This window comes from Miniopterus natalensis, chromosome X (assembly GCF_054644295.1).
Source record: "Miniopterus natalensis isolate mMinNat1 chromosome X, mMinNat1.hap1, whole genome shotgun sequence".
Classification (NCBI taxonomy): domain Eukaryota; kingdom Metazoa; phylum Chordata; class Mammalia; order Chiroptera; family Miniopteridae; genus Miniopterus; species Miniopterus natalensis.
In genome coordinates, this window is record NC_142103.1 from 17,290,032 (window position 1) to 17,314,555 (window position 24,524).

At 37.9% G+C, this 24,524-nt stretch overlaps 1 protein-coding gene across 1 annotated transcript in view; it reads right to left on the bottom strand.

The window, feature by feature from the left end:
- Window positions 1–249: 249 nt before the first annotated feature.
- The window catches only part of IL13RA1 (interleukin 13 receptor subunit alpha 1), a 49,588-nt gene continuing 25,313 nt past the window's right edge, over window positions 250–24,524 (bottom strand). Inside the window, exons 7-11 of the mRNA XM_087829357.1 lie at window positions 21,475–21,522; window positions 21,050–21,182; window positions 18,278–18,374; window positions 16,152–16,236; window positions 250–2,455 (exon numbers count right to left, since the gene is read on the bottom strand). Of these exons, the coding sequence (XP_087685483.1) occupies window positions 2,363–2,455; window positions 16,152–16,236; window positions 18,278–18,374; window positions 21,050–21,182; window positions 21,475–21,522 (456 nt within the window). The 3' untranslated portion in view covers window positions 250–2,362. The remainder of the gene's footprint in view (window positions 2,456–16,151; window positions 16,237–18,277; window positions 18,375–21,049; window positions 21,183–21,474; window positions 21,523–24,524) is intronic.

Genomic DNA, 24,524 nt, shown 5'->3' on the forward strand with positions numbered 1-24,524 from the left:
AACACTTATCTGAACGAAAGAATAAGAATGTACATTCTTACAGTAGGTTTACTTAGGCATGCAGAGAAAAAAATCCATATAGGTTAGACATAAAATAGTAAATGAACCTACTAGTTTCCCACAGGTGATGAGAATCCCACTGATGTTCAGGGTGAGGAAAAAGCAGATTTACAGTTGTGAGTACGTGAAAGTTTATTCTTATATTATTACTTAATAATTATTGTATTATTTTTCCATATGAACTGTAAACCTACTTTTGCCCCACCCTGTATCAAAGTCTCCAAGAGCTCCCAAGACCTGGGGATCAGTTTTCAACAATGATAAAACAGCCATAGCTAGCTACTCCCATAACTCACTGCCCCCTTTCCCCTCAACTATTTTACTGCTAAAAGAGGATGGAAACAAAATACAATTTCCACACTTCCAGGATGCATCAGTAGTTCCTTGGGTAATAAGAGTATCAAAGCCCCCCTCTCCCATTGCCATCTAAATAGGGTAAGAGGAAAAATGGCTTTGGTGAGGCATTTTGGTGTTTTGCTTCCCAGAATTATAAAAGACCTGGCTAGGAAATAATCTCGTTCCTACAAAGGAAAACCAAATATTTTTATTTTTAGAGAACAGTAGAACAAACTGGAACATCCATGCCCGTCTCCCAGCCTCGAAATAAAAATCTGACCTCAAAAATGAAAGTGCAGGGAGGCAAAACCTTGGCATATACCCTTGTTCTGAACCCCAATTTCCTCAGAAAACTTGAAGACACAGCGCTCCTCTTCAGTGCAAGCAGGTTGCCACTTTTCCCCAAACCTGTGAAAAGCAGAGATCTCTGATCTTCCTCCCCTTAACAGCAGGAATTATAAGTAGCACTATCTGATTAATATAAATGGGTGAATGTTTGGAGAAATGGAGAAAACAAATTTCTCAAGTTCCTACTAGTAATCTGAGTCTATGTGTGTAAGGAGAGAAACAATGGTGTGTGGGGGGGGCAGTATCATTTCCATACTTCTTTTAATTTGGAGGAAGTAGGGGTAGGAGGAAATATATGTGCTGTGGAAATGGGTGAGAATGGAACACTAACATACGCAAAAAATGTATACAAATGTTGGAGCCTTGGATGCTGCCTATCTATACAAGACACGAAACCTAATAACTACTTGTGACAGTAAGGGAAAAGAGGAAAACAAAACTATTCTTTTTATCAAGCAAATAACAAAGTTCTAAGTGAAGATAATATCTCATTTGTTTAGAAAATATGTAGAGAACTAGTAAATGCTGAAAACCTTCAAATAAATGCAGACTCACACAGAAGTTACAAAATATGCAAGAACTTATCATTGTTTCTCAGTCAACTCACACTTTACCTGAGATACAAATCACTCCCTGCTCCTCTAAGTGTTCTGAGCAGATATTCTATTGAAAGGTGAAAGACTACAATGAGGGAAAATGCAAAAGGGGAAATTAGGTGTGGGAACTGGGGAATTGAAAGGTCTGAAAAATGATTGGTGGAGAAAAAGGAAGTGGTAAGAACTGAGGAGTTCCAACCAGATTGTCAACCCTTTGAGGGAGGTGCCTCACAGCTGGGGGCCTAGCACAATCTGGACACAAAGTAAATACTTGATTTGAGTAGTAGAGGTGAAGAAAAAACAATATGTCATTAGAGAATACAGTGGTTCAAACTCTAATACCCAATAAATCATTCTGTCTCTGCTGTCCTTAAAAGCCTGGAATGGCTTTGAAAGGTCTTGGTAAAGAAGCTGCCACTGCTTTTTCTGTAGCTGTCATCATGGTGGCCAACAATGCCTTTCAAAGTAGAGGAAAATGCCGCTGAAGGGATGATGATTCCGGACCCTTACGTTTTAATAGCCACAAACATTATTTAATGGGATCCCAAACAAGAGATAACAGATTTTCCTCACTTTTGTTTGCTAGATGGTCTCAGTGATTCAAGTTGGGCATTTGCACCCAAAAATGAGTTCCTCCACAAATAAAATTTGTTGGTATTGTTTGACACAAAGAATACAAAGCAGGCATAGATCCCTCAGGAAGTCATCACAGCTCTTGATAAGATTGACTCTGCTGTCATCATCACTCTTTGCTTTGTCCCCTAGTTTGAAACCTTCACAAAAGATGCCTGCTTTTATAATTCCATGAGAACTTCCACTCTCTTCTCCAAAGGGCACATTATTTTTAGTTTTTCGGTGCATGACTCAACATAAAAAACCTGTGGCTCTTATGAGCTGCCTATTTTTAAATGGTCCGGTAATTCTGTAGTTTCAGTTTCCATTTAACAAGTTCCCAGGTAACAAATGCAGAATGGGATGAATCTTCACAAGGGTACATTGAAGGTTAAAATAAATTATCCCTATTACTGAGGGGTTCTCTTCAGGTTTTCTATCAGCACGACAGAATCTGTTTCTTCTTTGGTTTGCTTCTCATAGATGTCATACTTCTTCCAGTGCTGGAAGAAAGGAAAAAACACATTTACGATGACTTTTCTAAACACTGTTCTTTCCCTGAGTACTCACAGCCAATGATTATTTTTAGCTTTGAGTTCATAGAACTATGAGTGTATACTTCCTGTTATGTTTTTGTTTGTTTTTTTTTGACCTAAGAATCTTCATCTATTTGACCAATTAATGAAACAAAACACTCAGGAAGTAATCTTAAAGAGGGAAAAAGTATGGGGTTGGTATGTGACACTGAATGGCTATTTTAAAAGATAAACAAATTTGAACATATCCAAAATTAAAATCAGTCTTTTGAAGAAGAATAAAAGGGTGGCATACTTTTCTTACTTCAACTATTTTTACCTTTATTTTCTTACCACTCAAATTTGGCCATTGCTCCAGATATAGTAGGTTCAAAAAGCCAACTAGCATCTTAGTTAACGGCAATATTAAATGTCCCAAAAGTCTTAGTGCAGTTAAAACTTTTGACAGACCCTGTATTAACATCTTCATGTAACACCATTTGCTAGAATAGGGAATTATGCATAAATTAAGCTCATCTTGAACTCAATTTCAGTGTGTCTCCTCTGGTGAAAGTTGATATCCTGGTCCTTGATGTCTTTACTTACAATCAAAGAAAAGGGTAAAACCTGAGCTCAGTCCCCTCATCTGTAAAAGAATGTTGTTAGACTAAACCCAAGGTCAGCAAACTATGTCTAAAGACCAAAGCCAGTAGGACACCTGTTTTTGTAAATTAAGTTTTATTGGAACACAGCCACACCCACTTCTTTCTGTATTGTCTATGGCTGCTTTCATGATACAACGTTATAGTTGAGTTGCTGTGACAGAGACCAAACGGCTTGCTAAGCCAAAAGTATTTTTAGTCAACCGCAGGTTTCATTCATAGATATAACCAAACCAAGATAAAAACCATATTTTTAATCCAAGGATGATAATCCATGCATGTGGAGGGCCAACTGGATGCAATGTTCTAAGCTATCTTATATAAGGGACTTGAGCATCCCAGATTTTTGTATCTGTGAGGGCCCCTGGAACCAATCCCTCAATGATACAGAGGGACAACTATACTACCTGGCTCTTTAAAGAAACAGTTTGCCACCCAGCCGGCATGGGTCAGCGGTAGAGCATTGACCTATGATCCAGGAGATCTCGGTTCAATTCCCAGTCAGGGCACATGCCCGGGCTGTGGGCTCGATCCCCAGTAGGGGGCATACAGGAGGCAGCCAATCAATGACTTTCTCATCATTGATGTTTTTCTCTCTCCCTCTCCCTTCCTCTCTCTGAAATCAATAAAGACATATTTTTTAAAAAAAGAAACAGTTTGCCAAACCTTACCCTAGATTATTTCTAGGCTCCTTTTCTAATTTTATGTTTTATAGTTCTACAAGCCTAGGAAAGGAAATGGAAAGAAGAAAAACAAAAACAAAAGCAACAATGGCTATTCAGCTGTCTCAGGTCGAGCAACTGGAGACCGACTGAGCAAGTAAAAACCATCCAGTCTTAGAAAGCCTATGGAGGGATGAGTTGGAAAACACTGCTTAAAACATCCAAACTAGGCTAAAGAAATTAAGCCTGATACTCCTAGTAGAATGGATAAAATAAGAAATACTGACAATTCTAAGTGCTAACAAAGATCCAGGATAACCAGATCTTTCATATATTGGTGGTGGAAACGTAAAATAGCATAGCCATCATGGAAAACAGTCTCAAAATTTCTTTATTTTTCTTTTTTTTGTTAATCCTCATCTGAGGATATTTTTTCCATTGACTTTTAGAGAGAGTGGAAGGGAGGGAGGGGGAGAAAGAGAGAAAAGAAAAACATCAATGTGAGAGATACACACATCGACTGGTTGCCTCCCGCATACACGCTAACCAGGGCTGGGGATTGAATCTGCAACCCAGGTACATGCTCTTGACCTGGAACAGAACCCAAGATGCTTTGGTGGGCAGGCTGACACTCGGACCACTGAGCCACACTGTCCAGGGCTGATGGTTTCTTATAAAGCAAAACAATCCCATGTGTCTACCCAAGAGAAATATATCCACACAAAAACCTCTACATAAATGTGTATAGCAACTTTATTCATAAAAGCCAAAAACTGAAGACAACCCCAATAAGTGTCCTTGAATAAGTGAATGATTAAATAAACTGTGGGGTACAGCCATATCATAGAATACTGCTCAGTAATAAAAAGAAATGAACTATTGATACACACAACAACATGGATGTCTCTTAAATGCATTATGCTAAGAAAAAAAGGCAGACTAAAAAACTATGTGCTGTATGATTCCATTTATATGATATTCTGGAAAAGGCAAAACTTTATGGACAGAAAACAGACCAGTGATTGCATGAGTATAGGGTCGGGGATGAGGGTTGACTGCAAAGGGGTAAAAGGGAACTTTTGGGGGATGATAGAAATGTTCTATATCTTGATTAGAGTGGTGGCTATAAAATTGAATACATTTCCTAAAACTCTCCCAATTGTACTTTAAAAAAAGTAAATTTTATTGTATGTAAATCAAATCAATAAACCTGATTTTAATAAGAAATGCACAAATTTCTAACAAAAATAACAATCTGAAAAAGTTATATAACCTTGAAATAACGGCTTATTCAATAAATGGCACTAAGACAACTGGCTAAGCATTTGAAAAATAAAGTTAAACCCTACCTCAAAGCCTACGTGGATAAATTCCCTAAGGATTCAAGACTGAAATCTAACAAACAAAATCAGATAATAGAAAAATATATTGGGCAACAATTATATAAATCTGAGGTAGAAAAGGGCTTTTCTACACATAAAAAATAAAGGAAAATTTGACTGCATAAAAAGAAAAAAAATAGTACATCATTAATGACAAAAGCACAGATGACAAGTCAAAGGATTAATATCTGATATATAAAAAGAGCTTTACAAACCACCAAGGAAAAGATGAATATTGCAGGGACAAATGGACAATGAACAAGAACTGAGTAAAAGAATCAATTCAAGCCAATGAACATATGAAAAAATATAGGCATATAGTCTTTGATCCAGCATCTTACTTGTAACAATTTACTCCAAGAAAGTAATAAAATATATATGCTACCAAGCAAAATAGAGACAAATTCATAGATAGAGAGCAGGTTGACAGCTGTTGGGCGATGGGGGGGGGTTGATGGATTGAGCAAAAAAGAATAAAAAGAGAGAGAGAACTCACGGACACAGACAACAGTGTGGTGATGGCGGAAGGGGGGAAGTGGAAGAGGGCATAGAGGGGATGAATGGTCATGGAAAAAATAAAATTTAATTTAATTTAAAAAGAAGAGCACAAAGGTTTCATCTAGCCCTACAGTATTATAAGAAAAGAAATGCTAATAGGAGCTGTGAAATGATGCCTATAATAATGAAATTTAATATTCATCTTAATGCCCAAGAGAGACTTGGTTAAGTATATAATAATATAGTCACACACTGGAATGCTATTTAGCCATTAAAACATATACTATAGGACTAGGGTTGGCAAACTCTTTCTGTAAATGGCCAGATAATAAATATTTTCAGCTTTGAGGGGCATATAGTCTCTGTCCCAATAACTCAACTCTGCTGTTGCAGCATCAACACAGTCACAGATAATATATAATGAATAGGAATGACAACAAAACTTTATTTATAGACACTGAAATTTCAATTTTATATAATGTTCATGTGCCATGATATAGGATTCTTCTTTAGATTTTTTTCAAATATTTAAAAGTATAAACAGCATTATTGGCTTGCAGGCTGTACACAAACAAGTGGCAGGCAGGATTTGGCGTATGGTGTGTTGTTTAGAGAAAAATCCCCCAACAAAGGAGGTGGTTGGCAGCATGGTTTTTGCTTTTGTTTTTCAAATATATCTTTATTGATTTCAGAGAGAGGAAAGGAGAGGGAGAGAGAGAGATAGAAACATCAATGATGAGCTGCCTCCTGCACAACCCCCGACTGGGGATTGAGCCCGCAACCCGGGCATGTGCCCTGACTGGGAATCGAACCCTGGTTGCCTGGATCCTAGGTCAACGCTCAACCACTGAGCTATGCCCGGCTGGGTGGCAGCATGGTTTTTTAATTTCCCCAAATGCCACCATAAAAACCACAGGTAGGAAAGGTAAGTAGGAAAGCAAAACCAAAATCCATGGACATAATCTACAACAAAACCAGATGAAAATTATTCCCTCATGAACCCTGAAATATTGAGCAGATGGGGACAAATTAGAGATAGCTACAAGAGTAAAATGGTATCAGCTATGCTTGAAGAGCCTGCAGCGAGAATCAGTAGGGCATCTGATAGATGTGAGAACTGTGAAATCACTCAAACCTCAGCAAGCTAACTTATGAAGAATAACTAAGACTGACAGGGGTTTTCACCTTTAAAGAGTGACTGAGTGGAAGGAGGCCATGGTACAGTCAGGAGCTGCCTGGATCCCATGAACTCACAAAACCATCCAAAGCTCCCTTCAAGGGTGAAGTCCCACTCTAAGGAGAAACTGGTGGGAACAGACTCTACATTGGCCAGGAAAGGGACAAGAGAGACAAAATAGAAAATCCCGAAGTAGAAGGGGCAGAAAGGAATTAACTATAATTTTGAAAAATTCTCAAAAACAATAGAAGATGAAAGTCTAGAGCCACAAAATTAGGGGGGAAAAACACCCCAAAACTATACTAAATCAAGCCTCCTTCTAAAACTTCAGGGAAAATAAATTCATGTAAAAATAAGCAACAGAGTATTCTTACAGAATTAAAACATGTCAGAAAGACATATCCACCAAAAAATGAGGGAAATTAAAATCTAATATTTTAAAACTAGCAAAATATATTTTAAAAATTATATGATATGAAAAAATGTATATAATATGGAAGAATATAAAAATTCAGAGTATGAACAACTCAGAAATGACATGATAAAATGAAGGAAAGAATTACCAGTAAAAGAGTATCATTTCAGAAATGAAGACTAAGCTGGAGGGAACACAGGAGCAAATACACACAACAGATAATATCTTAAAAGAAACAGAAGATGAAAAGGAACGCTCTTTTAATAAAAAAGGAGTGACCCGGCTGGCGTTGCTCAGTGGTTGAGCATCGACCTATGAACCAAGAGGTCACAGTTCAATTCCGGGTCAGGGCACATGCCCAGGTTGTGGGCTCCATCCCCACTAGGGGGTGTGCAGGAGGCAGCTGATCGATGACTCACATCATTGATGTCTTTCTCTCTCCCTCTCCCTTCTTCTCTCTGAAATCAAAAACCGTAAAAAAAAGAAGAAATGAAGGTGCCCTGGCCAGTGATGGTTGGAGCATCATTCTGTGCACCAGAAGGTCACAGGTTCGATTCCCTGTCAGGGCACATGCCTGGGTTGCAGATTTGATGCCTGGTCGTGGTAAGTACAGGAGGCAGCTGATCCATGTATCTCTCTCACAAAGATGTTTCTCTGTCTCTCCCTTTCTCTCTCTGCCTTCCTCCCTCTCTAAAATCAATTAAAAAATTTTTTTAAAAAGAAATGAAGGTGCCCCAGTTGGGTGGCTCAGTTGGTTGGAGTTTCATTCCGTACATCACAAAGGTCTTGGGTTTGATTCCTGGTCAGCACACATGCCTTGGTTGCAGGTTTGGTCCCCAATTGGGATGCATATGAGAGGCAACTAATCGATGTTTCTCTCACATCATGTTTCTTTCTTTCTCTCTCCTTCCCTCCCTCCCTGTCTCTCTGTTCCTCTCTCTAAAATCAACAAAAAAAATATCCTAGGGTGTGGATTGAAAAAAAAAACAAGAAATGAAGGTGATAAAAATTATTCAAGAGGATGTGGAAAATGTCTAAGACAGGCAAAGAAAACAAGGAAACAGAGTAACTTAAGTCCATAAGTTAAGACATTTTTACTGAAATTTAAAAAAATCTGAAACTACGTACTAAAAGGGCATGCAATATACATTGGGAAATTAATCCAGAATGACCAATAACATCAAGTCATATTCTGGTAAAATTACTGGACTTTGAAGAAAAAAAATTTTTTTTGACAACCAGGCCAAAAAACACCAAGTGTTTTAATCCAGAAAGAAAATTATATTGTCAGCAGACTTTGACAACATTTTATGCCAAAAGAAGATGGATGACACATTTAAGATACCCAAGCCAAGAATGTGTGAGCCATAGATTTTATATCTAGCTAAAATTATTTTTAATTGTTAATGTAGAAAACTCCACCAACATGTAAATATTTGGTCCCATGAATCCTTCCTGAGAAAACTTTGAGCTTCAAACAACCAAAATGACTGGAGAGACATAAAGACCAGTAGTGAGTATTAAATATATACCCACACAGATGAGGGCTATAAGGGACACAATCTAGTATATAATGGTCTTATGCACTGACAATGTAGATACTGGACAACTTTGAAAATAGGGAGAGAATTGGGGGGAATATATGGAAAATTAATCTTTTCAATAATCATTGAAAGTTACTTTATTATTTGTCAAAAGTTCAGAAATTCCTTTAGTTTCACCTATTTCTTTCCCACCTGTTAAATTCAAATACAATGAAATATGAGCATTTCATTAAAACATGTTATATGATTGGTTAAAAGTGTGGAGTGGAGAATCAGGATGCCTGGGTTCAGATCCCAGCTCTGATACTTATTGGTTAACTTTGGATCCCATCTCTTCTATGTATTATCAGTATAACCTTGAGCAAATTACATGTAATACCCCTGGTGCCTCATTTTCTATATCTGTATAATGGAGTTAATACCTATTTTAGATGAGGACAAATTAATGAGTGAAGTGCCTCGCAGTGTCTGATACATAGTAAAAGTTCAATAAGTATGAACTATTACTATTGTTGTTATTGCTATTATTCCATTTACCGATAAAAGTGGAGTATTTCCACTTCTCTATGTTGTTCATGTAACACTAAATATGGTTATGCTAGGTGGTAGGATTAAGAGTTATTTTATTTTTCTCTTTTGATTATCTGTATTTTGAATTTCTCTACAATAAATATATATTGTTTTCAAAGAAAACATTTTAATTTTAAAAAATGTACCCTGAACATTATACTTTCATTGGTTTCTGGTCATGAGACCCAGTGTTTAGCTGTGTTGGGCAGAAATAAAGCCATCTGTTTCAGTGAGGTGAGCACTGCAGCAGAAAAGCCTTCTAAGACCCACTCATTTTTTAATTGCCTGTTTTCATTTCTGAAACTTGGATACTCTCATTTCCACCCATCAGCAGCATCATGGCCTTTTCCTGAGCACTGCTTCTATGACTATGTCCATGTAAGGGAACAATCGGAAAGGCTCTGGCCTATTCTTCAATTTTGTAAATTATGTCAGTTTAATTTTAAAATTACTTGTAGAAAAAATAAATCCACAAAATTACCAGTTCATAATTCAATTCTCACACTGCTGATTTTGTAAACAAGGTAATTAACAAGAGAATAATGTCCAAAGATGAAAAACATCATAAATGAAAAAAATCAGTGTTTAGGAGGCTAACACAACTGACTTTTAGTTGCAAGTCATTTAACCCTAGTGTTATACATTCCATATTATAACCATAGTGTTATACATTCTTTTATATTTTAAAGGAATAAACATACATTTCATAGGATAATGGAACATCAATTCTCAATTTAAGAGTACTTTCAAATTTGGTTATTTCCTACAGTGAATTTTCCATAGAAGTGAAGTGCAGCCCTAGCTGGTTTTGCTCAGTGGTTAGAGTGTCGGCCTTCGGACTGAAGGGCCCCGGGTTCGATACTGGCCAAGGCACGTACAGTACCTCAGTTGCAGGCTCGATCCCCAGCCCTGGTCGGGGCTCATGTGGGGGGCAACCAATCGATGTGTCTTTTTCACATCGATGTTTCTCTCTCTCCCCCTTCCACTCTCGAAAAAGCAATGGAAAAATATCCTCGGGTGAGGATTAAAAGAAAAAAAAAGAAGTGAAGTGGGTTTCATGCACCTAAGGACCACACAAAACACTGGCCTTTTGTATGCAAGTCAAGAGATTACATGCCCATTTTCTTCAGATCAACATTCACAATAGAAAGTTGTACAATTTGAATTGTAGGATCCCATGCCTAAAAATTATTGCCACTTCAAAAAGAACTGTGGAGGGGACTAATTTGGTACCATTTGAGGTGGCTAATAATCCAACCCCTTATTTTAAAAACTGATAATTAAAGGGAAAGAATTAAACATGTATCCTGCCTTTCTAGCAGAAACTGAATTTCAGAACCAGAGTCCAATTGATGATTGAAAGCAGTGCTTTATAGAAAAGTGCCAGATTATAAATGTAGATGAAATAAAAGATGAAAAAAATCATCATTTCACAACCCTAGTGGAATTAATGATTCAAGCAAGGATAACAACTGGCATAAAAAGCATCAGCTGAATAGTTGACAGGGTGCTAACATAACACCACAAAGATTATCTTCAGGTGGCAAGGGAGAAAATAAGAGTAGATGGCAGGAGGGGAGATGCTGTTATCACGTTAAATACAGTCGTCAATCTTAGCCTTACTAACCGTGGGACAATGGATATTTATTACCTGTCTCTTGATAATTGGGACAGTTGGAAAATTTTTAAATACGGGCTGAGTATTAGGTGATATTAAGAAATAAATAATTCTTAAAGTGTGATCATGCTATTTCCACCATAAAGGATAGCATTCTTGGTTTTAAAGAGATATACTAAAGTTAAAAAAATCAGCAATATTTTGAAGTCAACTCCCCAGTTAAAAAGCTTCTTTCCAATAAGGAATGCAAAACTGGCACAGTACTGAAAATATAATTGATTTCCAAGAAGTAGAGGAAGAACAGATCATTTTTTGTGGATGCAAGAGATGCAAAGGAGAAGCAATCCCCTGTGTGTATCCCCACAATATGGCCAACAGCCCAATTAGTCACAGAGAAAAGGCAAACAGCAAGAACAGGAAGAAATGCTGTTGGCCAAAATGTTACTACAGTGATGAACAAAACATTGTCAAAACACTAGAAACCTTAAGGAAAACTACATAGAAGATTTATTTATGGCCACACCTAAATGACTTTTTAAAAAATATGTTTTTTATTGATTTTTAAAGAGAAGAAGGGAGAGGGATAGAGAGATAGAAATATGGATTGGCTGCCTCCTGCATGCCCCCTACTGGGGATCGAGCCCACAACCAGGTCATGTGCCCTGACCCCAAATCAAACCAGTGACCTCTTGGTTCCTGGGTCAACACTCAACCACTGAGTCACACCGGCAGGGCTCAAATAACTTTTTTTTAAAGAACCACTATTGATGGTGTAGTGTGGAAGAGAAATGTATTTAGAAAGGATTATCATTTCTTTGGATTATGAGTAATTTGGGCTATAATGGCTTCTCATTCAGGTTCTGCAATTATCTATGTACTAGTCCTTGAGAAATTTCTCTGTAGTTCCCAATGTCCCCATCTCTTAAGTGAAGGGGTAGGACTAGAATCTAGAGTTTTAAAATTTTATAATTAAAGAAATATGATTAAGCACGTAAACCCCCACCTCATTAGAAGACCTCTAGGGCCATGCCCACTTTATAATTCAATGACTCTAGAAATAAAAGATTAGTCTTTCTGTTGGATACGCAGTTCAATTTGGGGAGATTGCTGCCATGTAAACAAAAAAGATTGTTCATTTGGTTAAAAAGGAAACATGAAAATTTGTTCTGTTACCCTATCCCCAGTCTGGCATTTTTATTAGACTTTTAGTTTTAAACACTGATTTTATTTAATGGTCTGCAACCATCACAAACAAAAACATCACATGCTTTTAGTGGTCCATCATATCAGTGTATCTGCATCACTAAATTAGAGCATTATCTGACTCATTGGGATAACATATTATCCTCTAGATAGCAAACTGAAAAAAGCAATTTTCCCATCTCTGAGAAAGATAATTGATTTGATTTTGCTGTCATTCACTCTATCACCCAGGCTTGAGATCTTGAAATTATTTTTTACTCTCTCCCTCCCCACCTTCCATCACCCACACAGAGTCACCAAGTCTAATGAGTTTCCTTTAATAATGTCTCTTGCATCAATTTCCTCTACTACCACCCTGGTAAAAGTCCCTATTATCTCTCAGACCTGGATGACTACAATATTCTCTGTTACCTTAGTAACTTATACAGGGTTTCTTTTTTATCATAAAAGTAATACATGTTCATTATAGGCAATTTGAAAATTTCAGAAAGGTAGAGAGAGAGAATGATATCAATTATCCACAATCCCTCTGCCAGAGATGATCATTTTGACCCATTTCCAACCACTCACTGTTCTATGTATATATTCATTCACTTTTTAAAAATTAGGATTACAATACACTACACATTTATGATATGTTTCTTACTTTCATATCATGAATATTTTACTACGAAAGTAAATGCTTTGAAAACATAACTTAAAAACTAATTTCAATTGTTGATGTTTCATTGGTTTCTAATTTTTCACGTTAGAAACAAATGCTGCATTGACAACCCTTGGCCATTGTTGGATTATTTCCTTAAAATAGATTCTTAAAAGTATAATTATAAGATCAAAGATTCTTGTTACAATTTACCAAGTTGCTCTCCAGCAGGAATATATATATAATTTTACAGGCTCCCCAGTAGTGTGTTAAAAGTTCCAGTTCCCCACCCACTTGTTAACACTGGCTATTATCACTTTTTAGAAATTTATTAGGCTAGGAATTTATATCTCATCTATGCTTTGGTTGGCATGTCTTATGTGTGTGTATAAGTGAGTCCAAACATGTTTTCACAGATATTGGGCATTTGTGTCCTGGCACTCTGACTGGTCTTCATTCTGCTAACAGGGGTAGCAAACTCAATTGCCTCTTAGGGGTCTGGCATGTTAGGTCATTGTGAGAAACCACAGTGAGAATTAGGAATGGTAGGGCCTAAGATGAATTGGAGAGTGTGTGCTCTGCTTAACATTCCAAATTGAAAAAATTTAAATACATCACGCTGGCCAAACAAAACATCTATAGGGCAAATTCAGGACTAGGTTCCCAGTTTGCTACCATGCCAGTGCCTCCCCTTTTTAATCCACTCCCTCCTGACTATTATCAGAATGACATTCCTAATGCCTTCCCAAATAAGGCCAGTCATAATGTGACTCCAAATCTTTTTCTCAGAACTCCCCTATTGCAACCTGCTACTTTGAAGAGGGTGATGTTCTTGGGGACAAGCGTTCTATCTTACAAGAGGCAATAAAGCATAGTTGAAAGAGAGAACTCTGGAATCAGACAGTCCTGGGTCAAACCCCACCTAACCTTTACTTACTGGCTGTGCGACCTCAGTAAAGTTACTTAACCTTGTTGAGGCTCCATTTCCTCATCTGTAAAATGGTACTAACAGCACCTGCACCACAGGGTGGTAATGAGCATTCAATAAGGGAATATAAGCAAAGCACTTAGTACACTGCCTGGCACACAGTAGACTGGAACAGTAATTTTCTTTATTAATTTTTTAAAAATGTTTTTATTGATTTCAGAGAGAGGAAGAGAGAGATAGAAACATCAATGATGAGAGAGTCATTGATCGGCTGCCTCCTGCACACCCCCTACTGAGGATTGAGCAGGAAACCCTGGCATGTGCCCTGATGGGGAATCAAACTGTGACCTCCTGGTTCATACGTTGATGTCCAACCAGTGAGGCATGCTGGCCGGGCAACAGTGATTATCAAAGTCTAGTCCACAGACTAACTTGCCAGGATAGGAATCACCTGTGGGCTCCTGTCAACTATGCAAACTCCTGGGCCCCATCCCAGACCTGCTGAATCAAAATTTCTACAGCTAGGGCCCAGGATTCTATGTTCTTATTCTTACAAGCATTCTAGTTGATTGTGAATCAGCTAAAGAAGCAGCCTTGCCCAGTTTGGCTCAGTGGTTAGAACATCGGCCCAAGGACTTTGGGGTCCTGGGTTTGATCCCAAACAAGGGCATATACCTCAGTTGCAGGCTCCATCCCTGGCCCCAGTTGGGGCATGCGGGAAGCAACCAATCGATGTCTCTCTCTAACATCGATGTTTCTCTCCCTCTCTCTCCCATCTCTGAAAAGCAATGGAAAAAATATCCCCGGGTGAGGATAAAAAAAAATTTAAAGTTGAAGAACCACTGGTTGCCATATTCACTACAATTACAGTGTACAATTTTCTCCTCAGGTAGCTGACTTCTGGACCTACCTGGACCCACCTGCCGAGTGGTGCCCTATCCCCCAGGGTCTGGCAGAGATACCCACTGCCTGTGACCATGATTTGGTGAAAAAGTGATCCAAATGAATCGTCCTTGGCTGGCATGTCAGCCTCCCTGCCTTCCTTTCATAGCCATGTATCATCGCTGCCATTGTTAATCACTCATTATTACAAAAATTGTCTGGGGGCTAAAGATAAATGGAAAGTATTATCAATAGTAATACTAATCACCAGTACTTACTAAACATCTATAATGTGCCAGGCACACTAAGCAGTTTTTATGCATTATATGAATTTAATCCACGTAACAATGCTATGAGGCAGGTGTTATCATTACCTCCCATTTATAAATGGGAAAACTGAGGCACAGAGAGGTTAAGAAAGTTACCTAAGGTCAAACAGATGGTAAATGACACAGCAGAGACTTGAATCCAGACAATCTGACTCCAAAGCTCAGGCTCTGCTGAACTGCTTCCCTAAATTAACTGCTCTATCCCAGATATTACTAATTTAAGATACATACTATAATATTGATATTTATTTCATTTAATGTCTTCATTATTTTATTTGAGTGAATGTATTTATCAGAGAAACTTCAAACCCCTTTGTTCCTATAAGGGCTCAGGTTTTCTAGCCACAAATGCTAACATGAGAGTTTGCAGCAAACTAACTATACAGTTGGAGTGGGTTTGCTTTACCTCCATGCATTCAGAGGCCAGCTTTCCACGCAATAGCATGAACAAAGTCTATTTCAATTGTTTACCTTATCTTTATATTTCCCCCAATCAAGCTGTAAAAAATATCCAAGAGTCAGAAGCCTTTCCTATCGGGCTAGTTTCATAACAGAGGCTCTTCCCCCCACACGTTTGGATCAAATATGTTTCCTACTTCAGAGAGAAAATGAAGCCAAGGATATGAGATAGACAAAGTGTTCTGAGGACTTCTTAAATGCTATGCTCGGGCTGAGATATAACCTTTTCAATCAGCTCTTCATTAATTTTTTTAGATAAAATGTACTTCCAAATAACCAATTTTGAAATGTAACTCTGACAGATGCTACAACATAGATGAACCTTGAAAACATTATGCCAGGTGGAAGAAGTCAGACACAAAAGGGCACATATTGAAGGAGTCTGCTTATATGAGGTACCTAGAATAGGCAAAGTCAGAAAGACAGGAAGTAGAACAGAGGCTACCAGGGGCTAGGGGGAATGGGGAGTTACTGTTTAATGGGCACAGTTTCTGTTTGGAATGATGAAAAAGTTCTGAAAATAGTGATGATGGCTGCACAACATTATAAATGTACTCGATGCCATTGAACTATACTCCTAAAAATGGTTTAAAATGGTAAATTTTATGTTATATATTTTTTACCAAACTTAAAACAAATTCCATAGCCTCCAAAAAAAAAGCCCCAAAACAAAAAAACAACCAATTTTGAATCTCGTGGATTCAGAGCTTACCAAGGTATCATCATTTTGGTCTCCAAACATTTCTTTAAAAATCTTTCCAGGATCAGGAATTGGAGGGAATATAATGATCTTGAGCCTTTAAGAAAACAGAGACATTTTTGATCAAATCTTTCACCCCATAGGAATGTCACACTTAAATACAGCCATATTAAAAGGAGGCTTGGACTAAAGACATGGTACCCAAGTCATCTTTAGTGACAGAGCAGTTGTGGAGAAATTTCTAAAATAAGCTGAGAAATCAATGGCCAAAGAGGATTAAGTATGGGTGGAGTAAAGGGACCTTCCGGATAAGCGGACAACTTATGTCCTTATCATTTAAAATTTTTTCCAGCTTTATTGAGATATACTTGACAAATAAAAATTGTATATATTTGAAGTGAATGTACAATGCAATGTTTTGATATAAGCATGCATTGTGAAATGACCACCACAATCAATTTAATTAACACATTCACCACCTCACGTAGTTATGATTGTGTGTGTGATACTCTATTATTTAATAATAATAATGTTTTAGTTATCATAGATCAGATGGGAGCTTGCTATTTATAATTTTGAAAAAATTAATATTCTGAGAACAGGATATATTCTGGTTTTATTTTTCTTTCATTTTCTTACTTCTGTCCTCTATTTTTACATGGAGATAGTGGACTACCTCATCTCCTAGGTCTCTACACATTGGTGTTCCCCAGGGTTCAGCCTTTTGTCTTCTTTATCTCACTCAATCTATGAGCACTTTCTTCCAGTCTTAGGGCTTTGAATCCATTTACATGCCAAGCACTCCCAACATTCTATCTCCAGCCCAGACCTCTCCTAAACTACAGATTCATGTATACAACTACCCATTTAACATCTCAACTTGGATATCTAATAGGCATCTCAAACTTATATTCAAAACTGAAGTTCTCACCTTTACATTAAATCCAGCTCTCCTCACAAATCTCTCCACCATAGTATGTGGCTCCAGCATTCACTCAGTCTGCTGAAGTCAAAAATCTAAGAGTTGTGCTTGAATCAATTTCCTGCACACCTCCACAGAGAAGTAGCCATCAGCTAGCGCTATCAATTCTATCTTCAAAATGTATCTCACATCAGACCACTTCTTACTATTTCCATTGCCGACACCTAACCTAGGCTCCCTCATCATTCCCCTCAAACCCAGCAATACCTCCTAAACTAACCCACCTGCTTCCATTCTTGCCCATTCTTCACTCAGCTACTATAGTGATCTTTTGTGACAGTAAATCAGATCATGTCCCTCCCCTGCTTAAAATGCTCCAGTGTTTTCCCCTTATGATTAAGAGAAAATCTCAATTCTTTGCTATAGCCTATGTGATCTAGCCCTGCCAACATATCCAGCCTCATGTTCTGTCGCTCTCTCCCTTGCATACTCTACTCCAACAAGACACACGAAGCTCACCCCAGCCTCCGAGCCTTTGCACTAGAAGGTAGATAGGGACTTTGTCCTGTTCACTGCTGTAAAGCCAGCAATGAGGACAGTGACTGGCACATAAACAGGCACTCAATAAATATATGTTGAATGATTATTGACATGATAATAAAATATTGGTTTAGAGCCAGTTTAATAACCTATTTCAACCATAGGTATTTGCTAAAAGAGCAAATGACAGTACCAGACTAGTCCCTATGGCGAGACAAAGGAAAGCATTCTCAAGGAATGAAGACCATGTATTACATTCATTCCACTTGGTGAAGCTCTTTCCTACAGCATTAAGTAGCAACATGCTTTGCATTCATAAAAGACAAGTAAGTTAATGAGCAATAGTCTCCATTTCTAAAACTTCATTCCAACAGCTACCAACTAACTGTCGATAAATTAAACATTTGAAAGAGTAGAGTGAACGTAAGTCCTAGCAACAATTCTAAACACATGCAAAGAGAGCAGTGCCTGAGCAAAGCCCTGGGAAACTAATCTAATACTTCCTGCACCAGACAATGGGCATAATAATACTTCTTTGCCACACCATACTACCAAAAGCCAGGTATAACACAAATGCTTTTAATACACTGGGCAAATATCAAACGCCCACAGAGAGCGATAACCATAGCAACCAGGCTAGCAGAAACTGTCAAGCCTGTCTGGGCAGCTGCCTTACCTTTTTAGATAAAGCAGAAGGACTATGATGGCACCTGCAACAATGATGGGAATGATGAGTAACATGGTGATGTAGAGTATGGGATTGGTCTTCTTACCTGGAAAATGAAAAGCAAACAAATATATGAGAAATAAAATCCCTTTAGAAATACCAAGCAACAACTCTATTAAAGTAGTGAGGTCACAGATATTTCTACCCTCTGCTCTAACCTATTTTCCAAAACCCTACAATTAATTTATCTTCTGTTATCTTAATAGTGGCAGGGGGAGTCCTGCTTTGGCACCTAAAATTCCATGAGTGAATAAACCCATTAAAAATTATCTGAAACCAAGATATCTCAACAGGTTTCAGACACTATTAACAAAGATGTTATATCTGTTAAATATGTCATTTCATTAACAGTGACTATATTTTCTTATTGGTTAGTTAATACTATTACAATACCTAAAATAATCCTAACAACTACCACTACTACTATTCTTAACTAAGCACCTACTATATGTGTGATACCATACCAGGTGCTTCCACATGCTTATATCTATGCTACATAAATAATATTGTCTCCCATTTATACAGATGAGAACGATAAAGCTCAGAGCAGCTTACTGACTTGTTCCTAAGGGTTTAGTAAGTGATGGAGTCAAGCCTCAAATCCAGCACTGTCCAATTCCAAAGTCTTTCATTAACTGCCTTGTTACCCCTAACATATGAAACATCGTATATCTATTTATTCGCTTACCTTTTCCACTAGGGCATGAACATTTAGAAAGCATCATCAGGGCCTAGCATCATTGTTTTGGGCAGCCTCTAAGATGACCCCAAATGATCCCTGCCTCCTGATATTCACATCCTTATGTAATCCCCTCCCCTTGAGGGTGGGCTGGACTAATTGAGTCATTTATAAAGAACTGAATAGCAACAGTGATGGAATGTCAAAATCAGGTTATAAAAGACTGAGGTTTCCATACTGGGTGTTCTCTCTTACACTCTTTCTTGCTTGGATCACTCACTTGGGGAAGTCAGCTGCTGCCATGTCATGAGATAGCCCTGTAAGGAGATCCATGTGGCAAGGAACTGAGGGAGGCCTCGTATTAATTTCCTAGAATTGCTGTAACAAATCACCACCCACTGGTTGGCTTAAAACAATAGAAATATATTCTCTCACAGTTCTGGAGGCTAAAAGTCCAAAATGAAGGTATCAAGAGGGACATGCTCCCTCTGAAGGCTATAGAGAAGAATCCCTCCTTGCCTGTTCCTAGCTTCTGGTGGCTCCCAGAATCCTTGGAGTTCCTTGGCTTGCAGCTGCATCACTCCAATCTCTGCCTCCATCTTCACATGGTCTTTGCTGTGTGTCTCTGTGTATCCTTTCTTCTACTTATAAGAATTCTAGTCACTGGATTTAGGGCTTTAATCTAAGCCAGTATGACCTCATTTCATTTTGATTACGTCTGCAAAAACTCTATTTCTAAATAAAGTCACATTCACAGGTAGCAAGAGTTGGAATTTAGATGCATCTTTTTGGAGGATACAATTCAACCTGCTATAGCCTCCTTCCAGTAGCCAGAGAGGAACTGAGGCTCTCCAATGACCACATTAGTAGTGAGCTTGGAAGTGGACTCTCCAGCCTTAGTCAAACCTTCACATGAGGCTCTAGTCCATGCTGATAGCTTGACTGTAACCTCATGACAGAACTTGAGCCAGAGGTACCTAGCTAACCTGTGCCCAAATTCCTGACACACAGAAAGAAACCGTGAGTTGGTAAATATGTGTTTTTTAAGCCATTATATTTTGGAGTAATTTTCTATGCAACAGTAGATAGCTAATACAACCACAGCTTGTTCTGTGTCTCAATTAATAGGTAATTGACTGCCTCAACAACCTGTCTCTCTGTTAGAAAGTCCTTAAGTTGGTCCTCTTTTGCCCCATGGAGCCACAAAAAAGCAAGCCTATTCCCTTTTACTTGACAATACCTCAAATATTAGAATTCATCAATCATGACTCCCCAAGTTTACTTCATCAAGTGTTTCTCCCTGAATTTTGAGATTCTTCAACATTTTGATTACTCACTTTCAAGGATGGATTCCAGTCTTCTGATGCACCTCTTACAATGTGGTACCCAGAATGAATACAGCACACTTCTGACGTGGTGGACACTGTGCCACACCCTGCAGCATTCCCTTGTTTTAGGTGCTGCACTATCACTGCTGCCTATGACTGCATATGCCTTTAGGGATACTTAAGGATTCATTGTTGTCAAATAAAACCCTATATACCCCACCACCCTACAACACACACGTTCATAAAGTGTAGGTCTTTTCAATCCTATACTTGAGCCTGGCAAATAGCTTGTTCAACCTCTCAATTAATAAATGAAACTGATTTTTTTCAAACCTAGATACGGTTTATCTCTATTAAATGCCATCAAAGCTCACTGTTCTCCTCTTGATTCTATCACCAGCACATAGGCTAGTCTAGCATTATACAATCAGCAGATTTAATCATGCTGACCTTCTATATTTTTGTTCAGATTGTTAACAAAGATGGAGACAAGACAGAAGAGAAGAGAATACCATTTGGATTGTGGATTTTCAAAGTGTTATATATTGCAAATCGGGTGATTTGAGAGTAATTAAACAGAAAATACATTTCAACTGTAATACTCTCTGGCCGATATTAAGAATGCAGAACATCCCTTCCTCCATCCTATTTTCTGCTTCAGCTTAATGTCCATGCATCAATGGTTTAAATTCTAATGAAATCCTGTTCCCTTACCTATACTCATCGCTGGACTCCAATTACTCCAGAGTTTGTTATCTTCGTAGCATAACTTATTTGTTTTGACTCTCATTCTGACTGTGTTCAAAGTATCAGGAAGAACACCAGGAACCCGGAAACAAATTGTACCCTTAAAATTAAAACAAAACAAAACACACACACAAGGAATATTAACAGTTTATTCTCTTTCTCTGCTTCTGAATCCTAAATATAATTATTGACCAAATTCTGTATATGATTAAGACTTGAATTGTACTCCAAATTATCTGACTTTAACTCCTGGATAAAAATTGGCAATAACACATAGAACAAAGCAGTTCATTTTTCTCAAAGCAGTTCAAATGCAGGCTATGCTCACCCAGTCCCACCCCCAACTACTCTTATGAGTTTAAGCTCAAATAGCTAAAGTTGAATTTACTGACCTCTACGTTCCTCTCAAATTCTGAATTATCACATATGGGTTCTTCAACCTTGAAAACATAAAAAATGAATAAATTGAAAATATTAAAAAGACCACATTTTACATCATTTAATCATTTCTAACAAGGTTTCCTTTATCCTATTGAAAGAGATCCCGCCCTGGCCGGTGTAGCTCAGTTGGTTCGGTGTCACCCTGTGCACTGAAGGGCTGCAGGTTCGATTCCTGTCAGGGCACAAGCCCAGGTTATGGGCTCAATCCCAGGCAGGGGGGCATTCAGGAGGCAGCAATAGATATTTCTCTCTCATCAATGTTTCTCTTTCTCTAAAAATCAATTAAAATATATTTAAAAATAAAAATAAATAAAAGGGGGAATGAGGTAAAATTATTTTTTTAAATCACATTGTTTAATCTAAATATATACAATTTTTACTTGTTAATCATACATCAGTAAAGCTAGAAAAAATAGTCTTTTTAAAAATAATTTTTCTATTTTTCAATTACAGTAGATATACAATGTTATATTAGTTTCAGGTGTATAACATCATGATTAGACAATTATATAAAAAATATTCAACTTCTATGCCCTAGCCAGTGTGGCTCAGTTGGTCGGAGCATCACCCTATGCACCAGAAGTTTGCAGGTTTGACTCCTGGTCAGGGCACATACCCAGGTTGCGGGTTTGATTCCCCATTGGAGCACATATGGGAGACAACTGATTGATGTTTCTCTCTCTCTCTCTCCCCCTCTCCCTACCTCTCTCTCTAAAATCAATAAAAACTTATCCTCAAGTGAGGATTAAAAATATATATATATATATATTCAACTTCTATCAAAAAGATGTTTAAACATGGGACAAAGACCAGAATACATAGCTATAATTTTTGGCATTCAGTGTCATTCACTAAATGGTTCCTACCATTATTAGTGAAGAGCTAAAAGACCAAGAGAATGATGAAGGGCTATCCTATCAATATTTCATATAGGTGCAGAGAAAAAGCCACTCAGGGACTACTGTACCCTATTGCTGGCCATATGGAATCAGAGACCTGCTGGGGAACCATAAGTGTCAACTACTACTTGAGGGATCAGGTTGCAGGCTGATGTCCTCCCTGCCTTGGATAATCTCCCAGATGATATAGATAGATGATATAGATATAGACAGATATAGATATAGATATTCCAAAGTCAACAAATCATTGTGTAAATTAAAGGCTCTGGGCTCTTGTTCAAATGTAAATCCTGTGTTATTTATCAGTTGCTCAGATACCTCTATGAGAAAACAAAGGCACAGAGAACCAAACAGATAGTTTGCTGGGATAGGGGTAGTCAAAGCCAAGTCATTCCTTACTTTGTGATTCTGTCATGAGCTACCTCTGACCAAAGCCCTCATGTGATGGCACCAGTTCATGTTCCAGCCTACTTCCCTCTCAACTGGAACACCAGGCAAAATAATTCCTCAAAAAGTCTTGAAAAAAGAAAAAAAAAAGGTCTAACCAGCAAAGCTCAAGATCAAGGAGCACACAAAAAGCTGATGACATTGTAGGGAAGGAAGCAGCTGGTGACCATCTGTTAGGAGAGAGTACATTAAATTCAAGTGTATAAACAGAGTTAATTCCACATAGACTATAGTTCTGATTTAGGTAAATAAATTCCATAGCATGTGTGTTCTCTTCCACTTAGAAGTCTGCAAAAAATGTAATTTAATTCAACAAAAATTTATTAAGTGATGGCTACACAAATGGTATTATATCAAGTATTCTTCATCAACGTTTAATACATGGAGACCAACTTTTGAAGTCATACTTATTAGCTATGTGGCCTGTAGTATGCTACTTAACTTCTCTGGGCCTTAGTTTCCCAATAAAATGTAACCTATTTCATGGATTGTTATAAGCCACTGACTGCATAAGAAGTACACAGAGGAATATATTTGTAGTATATCACAAACACTTAATAAATAATGGCTGTTACTTAAAAACAAAATCTTTGAACTTAGACTTTTGCTGAAATCTTGACTCTACTACTTTCTAGAAATGTGATCTTAGGATTAACCTCTGAGACTGAGTTTTCTCATCTGTAAAATGGGAAGGGGAGAAAGGATCTAGATCTTTGGGGTTACTATGAGGACTTAATGAGAATTCAGATGAAATGCTTATTAAAATACCTAGTACATACTTATTGCTCAATACATGTTAGCTGCTATTAATAGCAGGAATAGCACAAAGTAAGCACCACTTAACTCCTCCCTGGAGCTTATATTTTTAGTGGAGGCAACAGGCCTACACATGTGATCAGGGTAACCAGCAGGGCATAAGTCAGTGCCAAATGAGTAATACAAGCAGCATGTGTATTTGGGATTTAACAGAAGAGAGCAGTAAAGGCTGGAGCAGTCAAGTAGATTTCACCTTTCTGATAGCTCACTTAGTTGGAAAAGCAAGCTGCACTCCCTCCCCACTTGGAAGCCCTTTGCTTTTTCCCTTTGCAGTATTGTATGGGGACAATGGTTTCTGTTCCAGGTAATAGTTGCTCTATTTGAGAAATAGATTCATCTGCAAATGCCCAGAAGAGCTCTGTTCAGCTGTGGACCTGGTCACTCCCTCTGGAGTTACTAGCCTGTCAACACTGGCTTATTTTAGTAAGTAGAGATGCTCCACAACTTACGATGGGGTTACATCCCAATAAACACCTCGTAAGTTGAAAATATCCTAAGTTGAAAATGCATAGAATACACCTAACCTACCAAACACCATAACTTAGCCTTGCCTACCTTAAATGTGCTTAGAACACTTGTACTACCTACAGTGGGGCAAAATCATCTAACACAAAGCCTATTTTATTATAAAGTGTTGAATATCTCATATAATTTATTGACTACTGTACCAAAAGTGAAAAACAATGGATGTATGAGTACTCACCATTAACGTACACAGTTAAAACCACAGTGGACCTAAAGAATGTTTGAAGCATTGAACTAAATTAATTACATATGAGAGAGTATCGTACTGTATATCACTAGTCCAGGAATCTCAGAGGGAAGGCAGGGGTGGAGAA